General features: G+C 38.2%; 1 protein-coding gene across 1 annotated transcript in view; it reads left to right on the top strand.

Moving 5' to 3' along the window:
* Nucleotides 1–299: 299 nt before the first annotated feature.
* Nucleotides 300–20,754, top strand: part of LGR5 (leucine rich repeat containing G protein-coupled receptor 5) — a gene marked incomplete at its 5' end in the record, with an annotated part of 91,460 nt that continues 71,005 nt past the window's right edge. Inside the window, one exon of the mRNA XM_083859827.1 lies at nt 300–526. Coding sequence (XP_083715953.1) covers nt 300–526 — 227 coding nt within the window. The remainder of the gene's footprint in view (nt 527–20,754) is intronic.

The raw sequence follows: 20,754 nt of genomic DNA, 5'->3' as shown, positions 1-20,754 counted from the left end.
GCCCGCCCGCCCGCCGGGCCCGGGCCGCCCCCGCTCTCTCTCTCTCTCTCTGTGTCGCTCGGCGGCGCGGGCAGGGCGCGCTGCGTACGGCGGGCAAGGCTGGGGCGGCGTCAGCGGGCGCGCGGTGCCGGCTCCAGGGCTTTAAAGCAGCGTGTAAGCTGAGATGCTACCACAGACAGCGGCGCGGCGGCGGCGGCCGCAGGAGCTCCTCCGGCCCAGACGGGCGCCCGCCTTTCGCCCCCGCCGCGCCCCGGGGCAGGAGAGCGGCCGCCCCGCGGCTCCAGGAACCCCCCGGGCCCATGGCGACGACCCGCGCTGCCCGCGCCCTCCCGCCGCTGCTGCTGCTGCTGCTGCTGCTGCTGTGCCCGCCGGGGCTGCGGCGGGGGGCGCGGGGCGGCGCGCAGCGCCCGCGGGGCTGTCCGGAGCCCTGCCGCTGCCAGCTGGACGGGGCGCTGCTCCGCGCCGACTGCTCCGACCGCGGCCTCACCGCCGTGCCCGCCGACCTCAGCGCCTTCACCTCCTACCTGTAAGTGCGCCGGGCAGGGCAGGGCAGGGCAGGGCAGGGCGGGGAGCGCCGGCGGGAGGGCTCGGGCGGCCCCCGGCGCTGACAGGAGGCGCTCCGTGCCCGCAGAGAACACCCGACTTCAAATAAGTTTCTAATCGGTTTTTAATCAGCGGACGCGTTGTAAAGCGTTTATAGGTATCTGGCTATGGCGGTGCCCGGCCCGGCGCCCGGAGGATCGCTGTGTGATGTGCCGTTTGCGGGGTAATTAAAAGCGATTGCAACAGCAGAAACTCGATGCGATCCGCCGGGACGTTATCTTCACCTTTGCTTCCCGGGACAGGGCTTTGAACTGCGGCCGCTGCCGCTTTAATCGTTAACAGATCTCCCCTCGGGGGGAGCAAAGACGGTGGATAAAGCGCGCTCCCGGGAGGCGGCAGCGCTGGGGACCGCGGGGCTGTGTCCACACACAGGTGTCTGTGTCCCGCTCCGGGCACAGCCCCGCCCGAGGCTCCCCGGGCCCGCAGTGCCCCCGACAGCGCATCCTGCCCGGGCTGCGGGCCTGCGGGCTGCCCTGAGTTACTGCGGGCAGGGACAGACCGGAGAGAACGGAGAAACTTTGTATTAGCAAAAAACCCACCCAAAACTGTGGTGAAACTTTCTTTGTTTCCTTATTTTTGGCTCAATGGTCGTCCTTTAGCCTCTCGTGATTTAGTGTGTTGAAAGTGTTGGTGCTCTAAGTGTTCCTTGGGTGTTCTCCTTACTGATTCCATAGTTTTTTGTGGTTGCATGATCAGTAGGTTGTTAATTTACTGCTTATCCTTCGCACCCGGCATAAAGTGTGTCTGGTTTTGAACGTGTTTGTCCAGTCTCCGTACTTTGACATGCTGTTAACGTGCTCGCTACTATAGTGACCGTGAAGATGCTTTCACGGCATTATGTGTCTGGGCTACTAAAGTAATCATTCTGAGCACACTTCTCTGTTAATGCCGTACTTCAAAGGACATTAAACATGTCTTACATCTGAAAAAACAGAATAAAGTAAGCTAGAAATGATAGAAATTTCTATGAGAGGTATCAACATGACAACATACACAAGGTGGAAATTAAGTGCAACCAACCAAATCTAAGTATATATTAGGGGAAAGCCTAATTTAAAGAAAATAGCATACATTTATAAAGAGGGTTAGCAGCTGAAAGACTTTTTAATGTATTATGCATGTAAATACTATTCTGAAATTTTTCATAAGATCAGTTTTAGCTTATTTTATCAGAAACATTTCAAAGTCAAAGCTGTTGATAATGTTTTGAAGTAGGAGTCAGAGCAAAACTTTGGCTGTGTGTAATAAAGATACAGTGCTTAAGACACATACACAAGTAGCAGGTCAGGACTTTGTGTACACATAAGATACAATGTTTGCTGGTGTTTTGGAAAGCCATAAGCAGAAAGGTAGATAGTGATGGTGTAAAGGCATACTTAAGCTGTACATATCCTGTGTTAAGAAGTAGAGATCCTAAATTCCTCACTGCTTGGAGTAATGCTAAAACCAGAAAAACATGAGAGAATCTACTGTTTGGCTGTTTTATGAAGAAAAAGAGAACATACGTGTGGTGATGTCAAAATACCATTGCTGAGGTTCTGCCTCTGGTAATCTGCTTCTTGGGAGGATTGTGATCTAGTCTGCCCTTTTGTTTTTAAATCCTTCTGTCCTTCAGAAGGAATGTTTCTCCAGTCAAAAATCCTTTGTTGTTCAGTAACATACACCCTGAAGTGAAAAAATAAAAATGTTATTCAGGCAGGCAGACTTTTAAATGACCAGGACTGCATGCAGGCAGTATAAAGTGTAAAAGACTAGTTCATACACATAGGCAGCTACACTTACCGTTTTCCAAATTTACAAGGCTGCTGTCCTTGGATTGATTAATTATTGCCTAATTATGCAGAATTGTAGCTCCTGCCTGCCTTCTGTAAAGAACTGTCAAGTCTCATTCTCTGTAGATGGCTAAGCAATGACAAATTTTAAAACATTCCTGCTTGTTATAGGCATGTTTGCCTCCCTGAGCTTGGTAATGGCCAACCAGCTGCTTCTTGATTATTCTCGTTTCTTTTTTTACCCCAAAACCCCAAAAATGTCTTTTTCTGGTGTGACAGTTTTTACCTCAGATCAAAGTGAGAGATTAAAGCTGTGTACTCATATTTAATCTCTTTTCAGAAAAAAAAAATCTTCTTCAGTCAATTCTGTTCTTGCACCATAGATATATCTGACCAAAACCAGTGTGTAGTATTGCCTTGGATTAAGTTTGAACTTTTAAAGCTTTGGGTTTTTTCCTAAAATTCTGAGCTTTTTATCTTCGCTTAACACTCACATAGGAGAAAAAAGTAACTGTTTTCTTGGTGTACAGTGGACATGGTATGAAAAACTGAAATGCTGAGGCCATTAAAGGTTTATTTTGAGACAAATATCCATAGAGCATGATATATTATCGTGACTGAGTTTTGCATGTACCATCTTTTTTTTATGATGGTGCTCTTGCAGCAGAGCTAAATGTACTCTACAGATGGACCTACTACAATTTTCTCCATTTTCCTTTATAATCCCAAGCAGCAATTCTTGCCTCCCATCAAAAATATTTTTATTTATGATTATGTGTCTGCTGCCATGAGCTGTTAGACTTTTTAAGAGGAGGCAAGGAGAATCCATGAGTTTCTTTCCATTCCTTTTTCTTCATTTACTTTTAGGCCAAGTAATCTATTTGGTGTATGCAATGTAACTCCTGTTGACATAAATGAGAATTCCATGTGCTGATGAAGGGCAGCATTGAGTCTCTGTTTCAAATTAAGAACAGGTCACTTTCCTATCAGTTCACATTGGAAAGAAGAAGCCAGAATCTACAGGTCTTTTGCACATGGGACCCTCATTAATTCTCAAACTGAACTCATGAGTTAGTGAAATATTATTACCATTTGCTGTGATGTGGAAAACTGAAATGGAGAAGGGCTTGCTCAAAGTTAAAGTTTATGACAAAGCAAGCCATTATAGAAATCCTAACTCCATTGTTTAACTTAGGCTTGTCCTACTTACCTAAATAATTGTTCTTTAAAAATTGGGTAAAATCTGTGAACTCCTGTTCAAGAATATTTAGTATAACAAGTAATGAAAACAGATTTTCTTTTCAATCTCATATGATGACAATATAGAAGACAGCACTTACAGATTTTTAGATTTTTTTTGTTTTGGGCCTGGACAATACAAAAAAGTAAATTTACTAAAACAGCCAAGGCTGTCTAACAATTCCTATGCTGTGTTTGTGATCAAAACCTGTCAATGATAAGCAGAATGCTTGCAAAATGTTAACATCATAGATTGACAGAGACATGCATGAATACAAATATAAATATTGCAACATTGCCATTTACATTATAGTTTAATTTAAAAGTTTAAATTTAAGTACATTGTAAATATGTGTGCTAACATTTGGTGAGATATGATTTATATAATTTTTAATTTTTCATAGAAATAATTTATTTAGAAAAACTATTTCTCAAAACTTTGATAACATTTTTCTTATTACAATAGAACCTATGAAGAAGAAATCAGTGCATAATATAAGGTTTCAAGCCCATCAATCTTTAAGTAAATTTTGACCTTTCACTTCATTCATTCCTATACTACTGTATTTGATGATAGCTGTTCCTGTAGAGCACTGTCAAAAAAGATTCTGAAAGTGTTTAAGACCACTAAACATAAAAAATTAAAAGAAAAAAAATCGCAATGAACCTGAATAAAAAGATTACTTAATGTTTTGAAGGTAAAGAAGTATGTTCCCAGAAATTAAGAATGCTTCTGAAATAAGAAATATAGTCGTTTATGTGTCAGGAATACCCAAAATCGTTAATTTATCCTTTGGGGTAAATTTGCATCCTTTTAGTCATTCTGATCTCACAGTGCAAATTCAGGTCTTGTCTGTATCTTCATCAGAGGAATTTTGGGAATGACCGTGGTTTTTCAAGGAGATCAAACTGCAGCATATCTTCTTATGAAGAAGTGAGACTTAAAAAGTCTCACACCTTCCAGATCCCTTGACAGGATTTAGCAGTTAGGTATTTCATGGAATGTCTGTCTTTTCTTAGAAAGTACTTCTTTACATAGCTACAAACTTTATAGACCTTAAATTAACTGATTGTCATGTGGGTAATCTGAATCTTGTCCTGGTTGAGGATGAAGGTGAATCCAGGTTCTGGATTTAGAATTTAGTGCTAAATATCTCTCTCGAAGAGGAAATATAACATTTCCTCTCTACTCATAGCAGTAGCACATATGCAAAGATGAAATATACCCACAGATAAATTAGAGGTAAACAAAAACTGAAGAAGTAACAAACTATGTCAAGTATCATGTTTCCCAGTTTTCAAGAGATTTGCTTTAAATTTCAAAACATAGTGTTTTAAGTCAAAGTCAGTTTCTTTGAGAAAAATTTGAATTGAAAATGTATTTTGAAATATCATTCTTCTCACTTGAGAATACAGTGTTAAAAATAACTACACTGCTTCCTAAAGAGCCTTTCGCTGCTCAGAAAGGAAAAAAAGGCTCTCACACATCCCCTCTCTCCTTAAGCATTTTCTCTGTGGAAACAGTGCATAAGTTGACAGAGAAAAGAAAGCTGTCTTTAAACTGGGAGAATATAAGGCACTACAGAGGGAAGGGACCTTCACTTTGGTTGGTATCTCAAGTGCACAGGACAGGACAATTGGCCGGGCAGAGGGAGCCTGACTCCAGCTGAGAACGCGTGCACCGGGCTGACCTTCCCAGTCAGCATGCCAGCGGAGATTAGACTTCCCTCAAGTGCTCCCTTGTTAACCCAGTCTTTTCTGCAATGTCATTTGTCTTTCAAATGCTTCAAATTGCTACCAATCTTTCAGTAGTCCAGATCACTTTCTTTTATTCTGTTTGTTGGCTGAGATTATATTTCATCTGCATGCACTGCTTTCTTAATTCTCTGTTGGCTATTTAAATGGTCATGCTTAATACAATTTATGGTGTTTTTCCTGACTTCCTTACTTGAACTGTCCAGCAGATCTGATTCCTTTCCCATTAAAATCATGGTAAATAAGGTGTGGTTCCTTTGGCTCTAAGTAAACTGATTGAAGGCAGAACATGATGTGGTGTTTTTGACATACCAGAACAGCTTTAGACTTCAGTTAGAAGAAAATACCCTAACATCTTTAAAAAAAATAAGATGTGATCAAAGCATGCTTACTCCTCAGAGATTTAGCAATTCATGTGGCAAATCCCCATGCTATATGCTCTGTTTGCTGCGAAAACCTGAGGACCTCCTGTACAATTTTACTGATCAGATGTGAGAATTTATAAGCTGGAGAACCACAAAAGAAATAAATATGTCTGGGGAGATAATGAACTGTTTCAACTGTACAGTGTGGTAACTCACGGTACCCCTGACTTAGTCCTAGTTCTTTTTTTTCCTGAAAGTCTCCAGAGGCAGTATCTGGTAATTTTTGAATTAGAGACTTTAGAATGAGTATTAAAGAAGCAGCAGCACCCAAATAGAAATACTGTCCTGGAATGTCTTTGCCATGTAGATGAAAAAGACCCTCAGCTAGCTCGTATTATACTAAGCACCAGCAATCCCTGGATCTCTTAGCAGTAATGAAATGGGATTGCAATGCCAGTTCCCAGGAACTGGTGCAGTTTCATCCAGCTTCGCTGGGACAGTACATTCTGTATCACCTCCCGGTTTTATTCTTCTGTCTTTTACTAATTTTTAGCTATGACCTTTGGGTTTTAGGGGCTGAGCACAGCACTGAGGTCATTCCCTGAAAGGACATGTTATATTTTCATGTCTAGGCATTGCTGCAAAAAATAATTCATCTGAAGTGTAGTGTTATCCAGCAATGATAATTATAATAATCAGCCACTCCCAAACTGGGATTTTATTGGTAACAAATGGGCTCTTAGTTTGAGTCCAATTGTATGATTTGGCTTCAGTCCTGCAAATACTTATCCAGATACTTAACTTTAGTGTCAGGAATGGTTCCACTGAAATCACGTGTGCAAATGTTTGTTGATCAAGGCTTTTAATAATTCTAAAACAATTATCCCTTTCCCAACTGTCAGCTCACTTTTGGGGAATTCTGCACCACTGTCTCATTGCACAGCCTAAAGTATTATGTATATCATAAATCATTTAATAAAATTGTTTTTCAAAAATTTTCAAAATCTTAGACTGAGTTGAATATTTAGTTTTATCTGGAATACACCATCTTCCAGCAGTATTAGATTATGTAGTTGCAGTGAAATAATTTTAGGAACATATTTTGATTTAAAATTGCTAATACTTTTTGCATTGTATTTCAGAAGCATGGTCAGTTTTGTACAGGTGATATAATATTGTGTTCATGGAGATTTCTGTGTATCGACAGATGTTAAAAAGTATCTATCAGTCTAAAGCAGCATTAACAACTGTAAGTCCCACCACACAAAATCTCTCCCCTCTTTTGATGACACTTGATTAAAAGTTTTCTTTTTTATTGAGAACAACCATGCTTAGTGAAATTACTAAACTTAAGCATTAATTACTTAAGTAATGCAGAAGTATTTTTTCAGTTGGGACTTAATGTGCATAATGATTGTGAATGAACTTAACCCTTTTTTTTTGCGCTTGTGTCATACAGATTTTCCCATGAAAAGTGTACAATCATTTGATGCCGATATTTATGAAGGGGAGGTAGGAGGTAGAAGAGTAAAGCTGGTGTTTGGTACTATTACTTGTCTTTCTTTTTCTTTTTCTTTTTCTTTTTCTTTTTTTCCTTTTTTTTTTTTTTTTTTTTTTTTTTGGTGTTAATTTCTTTACCTAACGCTTCAGCCTGCTTTGTTTGAGGACAGAACAGTTAAATCACTGATATTGCACAGAAATAAGACTTTTCTAGCCCTTGTTTCTGCAGCACTAGGCATCTTCTACTGCCAGTCATACCATGTCTTCTGGATCTTGTGATAATAAAAATGCTAGTGTAAGTGAATGAAAGAACAGATGTGAGATGATGTCAGCATCAAGGGAAGTGTAGCTGCACTGATTTGGCATTCACTGAGTTTGTAAATGAGTCTCTGTGTACCCTGAGGGGAGTAGAAGGTCATAGCTGGCAAAGGAAGCAAGTAAGATAAGACAAAGCTCTCTCTCATCCATGATTGAAAGTTACCTGTTCTGCACCACCTTGATGACTAACTTGCCTTTGAGCTTGATCCTTAATCAGCTTGGTGTGGAGGCTGCCTCAGAAATTAAATATTTCTCCCATTGGTCTCACATATGATGAGGCTGCATTTATGTTTGTAGTGGAGGGTGAGACCAAGTTGTCAAGTGTTCAGAAATAAGATTCATCCTTATGAAGGCATAGAAACCATAGCTTCTTAAGCACCCTAATTCATAGAGATTGTCGTTTTGGAAGCATGAGAATAGGGCAGAAACTGCTTCTGGGAACAGACACTATGATCAGTTAGCCATAATTGGGATTCAGGTAGAGAGACCTTTAAGTTCTGCTCCTGGATATAGCAATTTATGGATTCAAGTAAATCATGCAACTTTTCTCTACTCTTACTCCATATATGGGGTGGCTGGGACAACTACCTACATCTGAATTGGACTAATTTGGTGGTGGCTGAAAAAAGCCGGAGATCTGTAGATTAAGAATACTTAATTAGGTGCTAATTATGAGTGTGACATGGTAAAATAAGGGACGTCCCAATAAGTTTTCTTTTCTTCGCAAGGATGTATGTCTACCTTTCAGTTTTGCTCCTGACTGTCTATGTGACCTGACCTCTGTGATGTGTAAGATTTTTATTGGAACGAGTAAAGTCTATCCAGGCATCTGAGAGCAATATTTGACCTGCTGACAAGGAAATACAGGATCCATATGCTTGGTGCAGTATGGAAGTGTTGCCTGCACTTGTGTTGAAATTGTGCAAAGACAAGGAATTGGAAGCAGTCCAAAACAGGTGCAGGTTCAACCTTGTGACCTGACGAGGGTCTCAGGGAGTACATTCCTGCCCTAAGAGTGTCCCTGCATAAAGTCTCACTGTATTGACTGTAACCTGCAATAGGCACACACAATTACAGGAAGGTTAACAAAGCGACAAAAAGTACATGGAGAGCAAAGAGGTGGCTTGGGAATCTGCCTATATCAATGTCATAGAGTAGTGAGATGTACCTCTCATCAGGCAGCTCAGCAGATTTTAAACATTCTAAACCCTCAGGAGAAGTGGCACTCTAGTCTAGCACTACATTCTAAATTCACAATTCACATTTGTGCCATGTGTATGCAGTAAGACTTTGTAGCGTACAGTTTCTGAGGCAGAGTTATTACCAGAAACATTTGTTTCTTTAGTGGAGATAAGACCTTAGGGTATAGTTGTGGTGGGGTGAAGAGTAAGGGTGTGCAGCACTGCAGATAGATGTTTTTAAAACTCGAGTGTGAGGCACTGTGGAAGAGTAATTGGTAATAGGAAAAGGGTCTCATGCGGTCTTTTTTAGGCCTAGCACTGAAAAGGGACAATGTGAAGCTCTTGATCGGAGAATAGCATCTGGGAAGACTGTAAGTTCCTCAGCGTATGGAGGCTTCACCCGTTGCCTGCACATGTGTAAAGTAGTGTGAACTGTCAAGTGCCAGAACTTCCTTTGGGCAAAGAAGAAGATGTGAAAAGAAAGACCAGGACAACCACTTTGGAACATCCTAACAACCTGAAGGCCAGAGACAGTACAGAACATAGTTAAACACATCCTTGAAATCTTGAGGTACATGTTTTTAGAATAAAAAATATTTCCTGAATATGCACTAGGACCTCAGAAATGCTTGTTAGCCCTCAGCCTTGATGAACAGCACCTGGGCTAACCTCTTTTTCTTACCAGAAACCCCGTCTGCTCCCAGGAACTAGTTCTGTCTAATGAGCTCCTGTTTTTTAATGAACAGCCATGGAAACTTATTTTTCTTGCTTGAATGATAATCTAAGTGGAGCAACATTTTTGTTATCAAACTTTCAAAGAAAGTTACGTACCTGAATTGTGACCACGATGGAAAATAACTGTGACTAAAGCCAACACCTTTGCGACCCTATAAACAGCAGTCCTAAGTGAGACCCTTTGAATCTCCCTCTGCGTGGGACACCTCTCAGAGCCAGCCAGCTCTCAAGTTTGCTATACTTGGAGGATCACTGCCAAATGCCACCCATTGGTCAAGTCTAGGGCTAAGTTTGGCAGGCAGGTTTACTTTAAACTTTGGGGCTAAGAGGAAGAGTCTCTCTTACTCCTTTTAATCCTTACCCTTTTTTTTTTCATCCTTAGCCTCCACAGAGATAATTTTTGTAGATTTTTAGATTTTAGTCTAATTTTCTCTGTGTGCTTTAACAGTCTAGTTAACAGTAGAGTGAACCTTGCCAATGAGCTTTGCCATCTTTTCACTTTAATATTAAACCTGCTTTTGCCAGTGACTTTTGAAAAACCTAAGATATCCACTTGTGACACAGATTTCTGTGTGCGTTTCCACAGGTAAGGTAAATTAGTAGATTTATGACAAGGAAGACTTCACATAGTTTCTGCTATGCGTATACTAATGGAACTAACTTAATTGCGTGAAATTTACTGCTAATATCAATTTACTGATAATATCAATTTAATTTTAAAATTTTGAAAGTTTTTGAAAAGTATTAATAATTATAATTAAATTTAAGCACTTTAAATTAAATTATGTTTTGGTTTTAAAGTGCCAGCTCTTGACAGAAAAGCTTCTGTTGTGTCATTAGCATGCACAATATCTATCTTTTTGAAAAAAACAATAGTCAGTTTTTTCTTCTGTAAAAAAGATTCTAGGCATACCATTGAGCGATCATCAGTCATTATTGCCTTGTTTGCATCAGGATGCAGACTGTGGCAGGTGAGTTGTGTTGTGTCAGGGAGTTGTGTCAACTGTACAGATTTCCCATGAGTTTCAGGAAGGAAGGAATTTATTTCATTTTTCAGTCCTTTTGCAGGCATTGTTTGATATCATTGAGTAAACAGAGGAACAGTGGTTTTTTTGGAAGATACTTACATGGTGCTGTGGTACATTCATTCCACTTACAGACAGAAACAACTGTCATACCGAATGGAGTTATTGAAATCACATTTCTGTACATACTGATGCCTCAGCTGTTCTGCCTTCAATGGCTGTCTCTGGTCAATTTGTGAAGAATCCCATAAACCTGAATCCAGATGTAGTCTGTTTTCCACATTTATCATCGATCATGGATACAGTGCCTTGTAGTCTTGCAGCTCTATGTTCTTGCCTGTCTTTCCATGAGGCAGTGCTGGAAGAGCATCAGATTTCACAAGGAGTTTGTAATATCCAGATTTACTGGATGGTATTATTTGCAGTGTTGTGTCTCTGTGTGGGAAGTCTATAAGGAAATGCTGCCTTCTCTCAATGTGCTGCTGGTTTAATCCCTTCTGATAAGGGTTTATGAAAACTAATTATGAGCCAGTTTAATTCCCAATGAAGCTAGAACTGAAACTCCTTTCAATTATGTGGATGGAACCCCTGGTATGTCACAGTTTTATTGTAGAGGATTCTCCTGGGATGTGATAAGTCTCATCTAAGGGAAATGACTCACTCTTTATCCAAATATCTCCATATGTTGAGTACACAAGCAGATTGGTTTTTTTAAGTATTTAGTGAATGCATAATTACTAAAGTATAAATGATAGTAATAAATTGTTAGTTATATTCATTAGTGGTTTGGATTATCTTAGCATGGAGAGATTCCACTAAGTTGTGTTCACAGTTTTTATAAAGAAGTATTAAGGTGGTTGTTCAATAATGGTCAAATGAAAATAAGAAATCTGTGTATCATCATTTAACAATATGAATTTGGTAAATGGATGGATGTCCCAGCCACAGGAGATCTATAACAGAAAGACATAAAGGAAAAAAAATACACCTTACCAGCAAAGGATTATGTCTTATGTTCTTTTGGTTAGTATATATCACTACTAGTATTAAAGATAAATGTTTTTTCTCTATCTGTAAAAAGGTGTTGCTTATCAGAATAAAATCCAGAAAATTAAACACTTAGTAATTTAACATTTATTAGCAGGTTTAGACATTAACTGATTGTTCCTCTATGCTGCTGAGTCTGTTTACAATGAAATGCCTTTGGCCAGCACTAACCAATAGGATGCTTTAGAAAATGAGTCTAAGGAGCAAGCAGCTGGTGTATTTGTACACAGTTTAATTCTCTGAGCAGCTTCTGGCTCATTGGGCAGAGTGAAGTCTTCAAGCAGAGTGACAAGCAAATGCCCAAGTCAGTCCCCTCAGGTGCAATTAGAGCAGGCCTGTTGCTCCTGCAGTGACCCTGGGTGCACTTTGGGAATGCACGTCCAAGGCTGTGCAAGCTGACCCAAAACAAACGGGGCTGCATCAAGTGGAAAAATGACAGAGGACAAAGGGAGTTCAAAATTTTTCCTTATACACTATAGCACAATTATTGATGAAGATGAAATATGAGGTAGAATTTCTAAGTAGTTAGAGTACAAGATAGAAGCTTTGAAGTTGCATCATAAGATGATTCTGCAGTGCTGCTTCAGAGCATATAATTCTTGAGTTAATATTTCAATGATGTATGTTTTAGTTTATAGTTAAAAAAGACACATTGAATATTTTGTCCTGTGTCAGGGGAAGTATAAAGAAAGAACTACAGAGATTGATTTCAGTAACACAGGGTTTTAAAAGCATAGAAAGAAAACCCAACAACATTCAGATATTTATATTCTTTTTGATGTCATCCACCAAAATAGATAATGATGATCATGTAAAATCAAGAGTTTTGTTTCCTATGATTATTAGTTTCATTTCTTTTTCATAATAGTCTTGTTCATGCAGTTGTTTCTGAGTGCCAGTTTTAGTAAAAATATGTAATTAAATGTTTTGATAGGTAAGATAATGGTTGTATTTACCGATGGCATGACATTATAAACTAACTTTTAAAGCTATTTTCAAGCACTCAGAATAAATTGTATTAACATATTAATTAACATGAGAGAATATTAATGCATAAAAATTCAAACCAGACAAATGAAAGTGCATTTTAGACTAATGGAATAATATTTTCAAACATATGACATTAAATAGATGTGCAGTTTCCTATGACTAAATTAATAAAATGCAAGATTCCTGTTGTAGAGAAACAAGTCTGAGATGCCACTGGGTAAATATATACATAAGGCTGAGTGATATTAAAATTAATAAAAGTTTGATTGCCATTTTGAATACCTGTTCTGTCCCTCATGCTACTCTGTCAGTATTTCACAGAGCATTTGATGCTGTTGACTGTGCTACAAAGAAGAAATCACTAAGGGATATCAGAGTAGAGTTTATGCTGCATCTAAAATTCAGGAGCAGGGGTGGCTAGAGGTATATTTTGCTATTTTAAAGTATTTTCCTGTGTAGTTACTTAAGACAGCAACACAGCTCACAAAGGCTTTACACTGTGTCTTAGAAAAGCAGTCAGCTCATGTATAGACAGGGAATTGTTCCACTAGTCAGAACTGTCAAGCAGAGAATGTGAAATGTTTTTGTCTGACTTCTCAAGTCTTTTGCCACTGTCTTGTCCCAGGAAGTCTGGAGGTGGATGAGGACTACTCAGACTGATCCACTCTTCCTCAGTTTTGCTAAAAATTATGGTCTGTCAGAACTGTAAGTTTAGTTCAGCAGTCCAAGTCATTGGCTATTCTTGGATCTTAAAAAAAAAAAATTACATCTATGTTGTTAAAGTATCACATGCAGAAGATCTGACAATATAACTACAAGCTTTGCTAGCTGTAAGTAAAGCTCACCAGAAAAATGATTTGATTTATTATACATACTGTGTTTTCCAGAGTCATAAACAAGTGTAGGGTACTGCCAATGTGTACATCTTCAGGGTAATGCTTTCAGCTGCAGTGCTTCTCTACTATGCAGTGCCTCCACACAATCTTTAAGTCCTGTCTTTGAAGTGTAAAATATATTAAGATACAAAAATAAGTGTATTTTTCTCAGTATCTGAATCCTTCATTCTATCAAAGTGAAAATACTGCTCAGCTGTACATTACATTTTTCCTGGGATACAAAGATAACCTGTGTTCATGGGAGTCTGGCAGTTGCATTATTTTGGATACAGCTGTTGACCTAGCTGGCTTGTGTCTGGAAGGAAAGATGGATTGACTGGGGTGACATCAGGCAATCATCTGTGGAGACTATTACCTCCATATCTTCTGCTCAGTGCCTGGTCCTTTCCTAGTATGTCTGTTTGCCCTTTGCATCTCTATGTGCCTACACAGATTTTATGACCTTTATCCTTACAGTCTTTAGTGCCTTACACCAGAAAACAAAGCTTTTTCAAGCTTCACAGGTTACTATTCCAGATCTAGAAAGAGACTTTACCTAAGATTTTTGTAGCTATTGAATCTAAATTAGATGTCTCATTTGTTTTAGACATTACCTGATAAGATAAAGAAGACTATTTCCTTTCTAAGTTGCACTTGATGGAATACATAGAAATATTGTGTGTGCCTGTATACAGGCTGGGAAAGTGCTTCTTGGCATATGTTTGAGCCTTATAATATTTATTTTGTTGCATGCTTTTATGGTAAATTGATTGGGATTTTTTAATTCCTTAAAATTGAAGTTCTGAAAATAAATAATGAATGTCTAGTGAATACAATTTTTTAAAAAAATTATTTACTTACCAAAATGAAAAAAAATACAGAGTAATCAAAATCAGTGCCACCATTGCAAAAACTACCTTTGAGAGCCAATTTGTTCTTTGCTCTATTTACTCTGCATGAAAGAACAACAGAATGAAGACATTGTGGACATGTAGGGTTCAGTCCAAAGATTCTACTTGAGAGTATGTAATGAAATCTTACAACATTGGTGTTGTAGTGAAAGATACGAGAAAGAGGGCAGGAAAAGCCTGATTTGTATGCTTTATTTTCTGATATGTTTAATCTATACACTTTCACTTTTGGTCCTACAAGCACCACAATTCTGCATTCAAAAGCAGAAGAAACCAAAATGGGCTCTTTCTCCAAGCTGTGAAAGAAAACAGATTTAGGACTGGCTAGATCTGTGAGGAGAAACAACTTAGAAAAAGTAGACCACGAAAAGTGAACTTCCAAGGTGCCAGCATGTGTGCTGACTCCTGAGAGTCCTGGCTCAAGTGCAGTTGATGATTTTGCTTAGCAGGGCAGGGCAGTGGGAAAAGAACTTGCTTTCTGCAGCAGAATTCCCTGTGTAGGAGTAACTTGTCTTTGCTAGTTAAGTTTCTGAATTCACGGAACTGGAAGAAGATAGTGTTCAAAATTTTCTGGAAGATGGGAGTTGGAAGAGCAAACTCAGGAAAAAATGTGGTTCCATATTAGGATTCTCTATGAAACAGAGACATGTTTAGACGTTCCTATTGGCCTTCCTCTCCCCTTGGAGCCAGTTGTTTCCACACTCGTGCTCGAGGCTCCCTCTCTTTCAGCTGTGCTGACTCAGCTGTTTGTTGGACTGAGCTCCTGAACAGTTCTGTCAAATCATCTCCTTTAAAAAGAAACAAATTTCTGGTTGAAAACTGTGGATCTCATTTCACTGATACCTTTAGAATGTAGCCACAGAAATAGCCAAACCAGCAGAGCTGAATGGACAGGGACAACAGGTTAGGAGTTCAGTGAGCACATGAAGGGGATCAGAAAACTTCCCAAGTGCCCTTACACCGTCGCAGATTCCTATGCAAAAATAACCCTACAGAAAACCATAAGGGCAGGATTTTCTTACTTTTGATTTAGTTGCAGTCATGTGCTCATTAGCAAAAGCCTTTTTTCCTTGATTAATTTGGTATAGTCGATGAACAATATTTTGTAAAAAATTCATTGGCAATGTTATAACAGACACCATATAAATTTTTCAGAGTATTCCATATAAATCTGGAAGTCAGCAAAACTGAGCAGCCAAACATTCACTGAGAATCTGAGTTCATTTATAGTGCTTCAATTTAGTAGTCAAGCAAGAGAAAAATTCACGCAGACATAGCTTTAAAAGTCACAGTTCTTGAATTTGTGAGTCTAGTAAATGTGAAGTATATGCACCAAATTTCATATATAGACAATATACAGATAATTTCAAAATAATGACGGGGGAAAAGCTTTTTCCTTAAATAAGAAAAGAAATCCTCTTTATTCCATATTGAAGTACATGGAAAACATTTTTGTCTGCCTAGTAGCAGACAACTTCACCCTTGATATATATATATATATATAAAATTAGCTTATAGAGCGCTCAAGGCCACGTTTTAGAAAGTGAAAGATTCATCAGATAAGGTCATAACCTTACCGTTGAAAATGTCACCTTACTCTGAAAAAGCCATGAAATATGTCATCCAGAACAAACTGTTAATATTGATAATAATTATTAACCCCGTAGAAAGAAGTATGGCTTATGTGTATATATTTGACATCTTGATAAAGAAGTAATTCCATTCCTTTGGATACCATAGCACTATTATGATACAATAACAGGACAAAAACATTATAAGAATTGATTGCAGCAGCCAATTTCAAATATATTTGCTGGTTTTGACATACTCCATGTGCAGAAAGGTAATATTCTCTTCTTTCTTCCAGCTGCCATTGCTCACTGTGAAAATCAGCCAAATTCTGGGTCCACAACCAATTTTCAGCAAGTAAAAGATAAAATTATAGCAATCAACCAAATTAAAAAATTCGTTTTAAAAAAACACCTAAGTCTTCCAATTTTACGTTTTGGTTTTCTAAAATTCCAGAATGTACAAAATAGTACTTTTGGGACTCTAAAGAAAATGCATCTTTATAACTGAATAATCTCATTATGAGTCTCTTGCAGTAGCCAAATACTGCACTTTACATGAAACATACAGCATGACAACATTCATCAGAATTTCTTTTGGTTGCTAAGATTTGTATTTTAACATTTTCAAGGCAGTTCTGTATTTCTGGATTATCAAATACAAAACCCTCAGATACATTATAGAATCACCACCCTCTATTTATACTTAACATTATAAGAAACTATATTAAATGTATAACCAGTTAAGTACAGCTGTGTGTTAGACTCTCGCTTCTCTTATGTGGTGTTTAAGGCAAAGAAAACTTATATATACTTCTTTAAAAAGCATTTATTAAAATTGACTTTGTTTTACAGTTTAGCAAAACTCTGCAGGTAGCCTTAAGAGCCTGTTCAATTCATTATCATTAAATCAACAACCAGATCTTCTTTCTGCCATTCCCTGGCAGGATTAATGGATTTTGGCATGATTTGTGTATTTAACAGTGAAAGCTCTTGCTGGGTAAGCTAGCAAGCTTGACTAATTCTCAGTTGTGCTAACTTCATAAACCTATTTTAAGGTTTTAACTTTGACTAAAGATTAAGGATAGTGACACATGCTGCTACCTTTGAATGTATCTAACATGATTGTGGTTAATAAGTGTAACCAAAACATCAAATATATATTGTATGGTACATGCAAATATATGTATGTTACAGATATTTTTCAATATTTTGGGGTTTAAAGTGAAATTCCACAAAACAATTGATGTACTTGTATTAAAACATCTGCATATATTTAGGTGCTTGAAACAATAAATTATACTTTTTAATTACAGAATTACTAAGCTCTGTAATAGGAACAGATCATTTGTATTTCAAAATAACTTACACTTGAATCAGAAAAGTGAGCAATTATTTTATTTGATCTAAAGCTGGCTTTCTCAGCAAACCCATTTTAACCCATCAAGCATTCCAGTTTCTATCTTTTTTTCACCTTTTCAGACAATCCTAGAATCAATATTCAGAAAAGCCTGAAGAAAGGAGAAAAGAGAGGAAAAAATATTTTCAGCCTGTCTGACAAGCCTACATAAAAAGCTTGTGATCAAAGGATCTTAAATACACGTTACTGGTGTGACAAACAACATTTTTGTCCTTTTATTAGATTTATTTTCCTTCTGAAAACTGGAATGGCCAGAGTATAGTTTGTGAAAGAAAGCTGGTAGGGTTGTATTCTTTGATTCCTAATTAACACCTTCAGTCTGAAAAGAGAACTAACAGAAATACCATAAAATGTTGCAGCTGCATTGTTATTCCGCTTGGTTGGTTTGTTAAAAGTCGGCTGGGCATTGGCAGCTGCAATAAAGGAAAAGCTCAATGGATGTTTTGTATTGTGCCCACTGAAGTGAAAGAAGGCAACCATTTTATTTTCAAATGGGCAGCTGCATAGTGATGTTTAAATGGAGCTAAATGTGAGATTTACTGTTAATTTATAGTAATTGGTTATAAATAAAGTGGCCGTATAGCTTGGCTTTCATCTATTAAAGCCACAGAACACAAACTGAAGGAGAATGAGTTATGAAGGGTAAAAAGTGAAGGGTAAAATACTAGACTGATAGAAAATGCAGTTACTTAGAAGGAGTAATGGCATTCCGTTTTGCAATGTGGTGCAGCAGCCACACTACTTGGAAGCAAGTAGTCCAGCCTTCTTTATATAGTGCTTTGAGAAGTAAAGGTAGACATTGCTTTGTCCCAGTGTAGAGGAAACCAACGTTTTAATGCCGGGATTAGAACCAAGTGCAACTCTGCCTGGAGAGCACAGGTTTGTATTTTCAGCAGTGTAATAAAGGAGGCATTTAACTCTGGTCAGATAAATCTCACTCACATTCAAAAAATGCAATTAGGGAAATATGTAAATCTAGATGTTTCATCAAATGCTAGCTAAGGGGTTACCAGTTCTTTCCTTGCACAATGACTGAACTAAAGAACTTCAGTGTCTGTGTAAAAACCATTGTCCCAGCCCCAGAGCTCGTTGGAAACCGAGTCCAGACTGGTCGTGGGAAATACCTACATATTTGACACAGGCCCCATTTCTGAGAGAAAAGGGGGTGGAATAGAAAGTATGGAGATTTTACTGTTGCATTCTAATCAGCCATGATCTGCCTAATTTGCTTTGATCAGGAAGATAAACTAATTTTCCTATAGGCTAGATAAAAGTAATTAGCAATCCAATGCTTTCATGCTTTTGTAAAGGATAAAGAAAAGAATAGCACAAATTATAATGGTGGGAGCAAAGTACCCCTTTTCGGCTCATCTGAAAACATTGTTAATTGAAAATAGGATGGTGCCATAGGAGAGAGGCCCTGACTAAGGTGCTTCTTTGGGCTGGGATATCATTGTTCACCATGATATATAATGTTACGCAGCTACATGTTTCTGAAGACTAATTTCACATGAGGTTTAGTATATTTTACTTCTGTTCTCTTTTCTGGAAAAAGGATATTGCATATAAACAGTACATCTGCTATTCTAAGAGGATGCTGCTTGATTTCACAAGGCATTTTAATATCTTTTTCCAAAATTACATTAGAATAATTCAGTGGTTCGTTAACGTCTGGGTCTGCTGTTACTATAAGACTTCAAGATGAGCATTTCTGAGGCCATAATCCTGAAATCAAAACCTCTGTAGCCATAGCCAAAGCCAAATTACAGAATATCGCAGTCTTCTGATTCCATTAGGTAACAATTGCATGGTTCTGTGGGCCTGATCTGTGACTGTTAGCCTGACACATGCAGTATGCCTCAGCTGAGTTTCCTGGGAGCTGTCACTTCTTGGCTTTGGCCATTCTACTTCAGTATAAATCAAGATGTCTTGCAAAAGTTTCACAGTAAACCCCTAAATACGCAAACTACTTGTTCAGATCTTACTGAAATCCAAAGGCTGCAGAATACCTCATTTTTAATATCTGTCTTTCCCTATGTTTCCTCATCTATATATGAATTGATTAGTTCAACAGGCAGTTGCAACCAGCTTGCTTAATAGCAAGCTGTCCACCTACTTCTTTGTATTTTCAATGTTTTATTTAAAAAGTCAGATAAGTTCAAGGACTCTATTTATCATTTATGTTACAGTTATATTGCATTCCACAACCATAATTGGGATTGTGGATCCACTAGGTCAGGAATAGCTAAAATATAAAGACAGGCTCTATAAAAGCTTTCATAAAGGAGAAAAAAAAAAAAAAAAGCCAAAAAAACCCACCAGCTATTGGTGATGAATGGGAAAGACATTTTATGGTGTAGACAGAGAAACAGGAGCATGTGTTCTATCTCAAAGACGCTTCTATTAAAAAAATAATATCCTTTAAAGACAGAGTTTGGAAAATTAATTTCCCCTGCCAGCAAGATGCATTGAATAGTATTTGGACAAAAAATAAAAGTTCTGTTCCTGTATGATAACAGTCTTAAACTGAAGTATATAACAAACTTTTCAGTTGTCTTTCTGCATCCTAAAATATGTTGACATTGTGATAATCTGCAGTGTTTGTGTTCCAGTGTTTGTATGATGGCAAACACTGTTAGTTTCAATGTGAGAACATGGTAGCAAAAATAAAAACTGATGTAAGAGTTATTAAAAAAGTAGAAGCATTCATTGAAATTGCACTGAGAATTGTGTTTAGCCTGGGAATATTTATTTGTTTTGCTTAAGGAGGCAGCACTGCCTCATAGATAAAGCATTGATTTGATATTTAAACCTAGGTATTTTCATTTCCTTATTGCATTGCTTAATGCCACAGCAAAATTGTCTCCCACTCTACAGTCTCCTCAACTGCTACCTAGCAGTTAACTCTTTATGTTGTTCCTTGAATAGTATTGTGTAATTGAATATTGCTGCACAAAATGTGCAGGAGGGAAAAGACAGCAAGCACATAATTCCCCCCACCTGTTGGCAATAAACATCCTTCTTGCATATGGGTGGGCAGAAGTTGCTCCCCTGGCCCTCTCAAGAGAAGACATAGCAATTCGGTTTCAGAGTTTTGAATTACATCACTTTTCTGTACAATATGAGCTAGAGTTTAGATTCCTAAAGCTGTTATTCACAAACTTGAGGAAGGACTAGAGATTGCTTTTGCGCCTCTTTTTCAGTTGCTCAGAAATTAGTTTTCTAAATCCTTAGAATTTTTTGACATGGAAAGCATGAGGAAATCAGACTATCTGTAACTCTTACAGGAGGAAAACACTGACTCTAATTATGAATATCGTCCTTCTTCCATAGTGTTGTGTTCATCATGAGGCTGAGCTATTACCGCTTTCTTGTGATAAAATGGAAATACACAGTTGTCAAAATGGTGCAGAAACACAGTTTTGCAAGTTTCACAGTTTTGCAATATCA

The sequence above is a fragment of the Zosterops lateralis genome (assembly GCF_965231275.1).
Source record: "Zosterops lateralis genome assembly, chromosome: 4".
Lineage (NCBI taxonomy): Eukaryota > Metazoa > Chordata > Aves > Passeriformes > Zosteropidae > Zosterops > Zosterops lateralis.
Note: the sequence above shows the minus strand (reverse complement) of the source record. Positions and strands in the feature narration are given on the sequence as shown.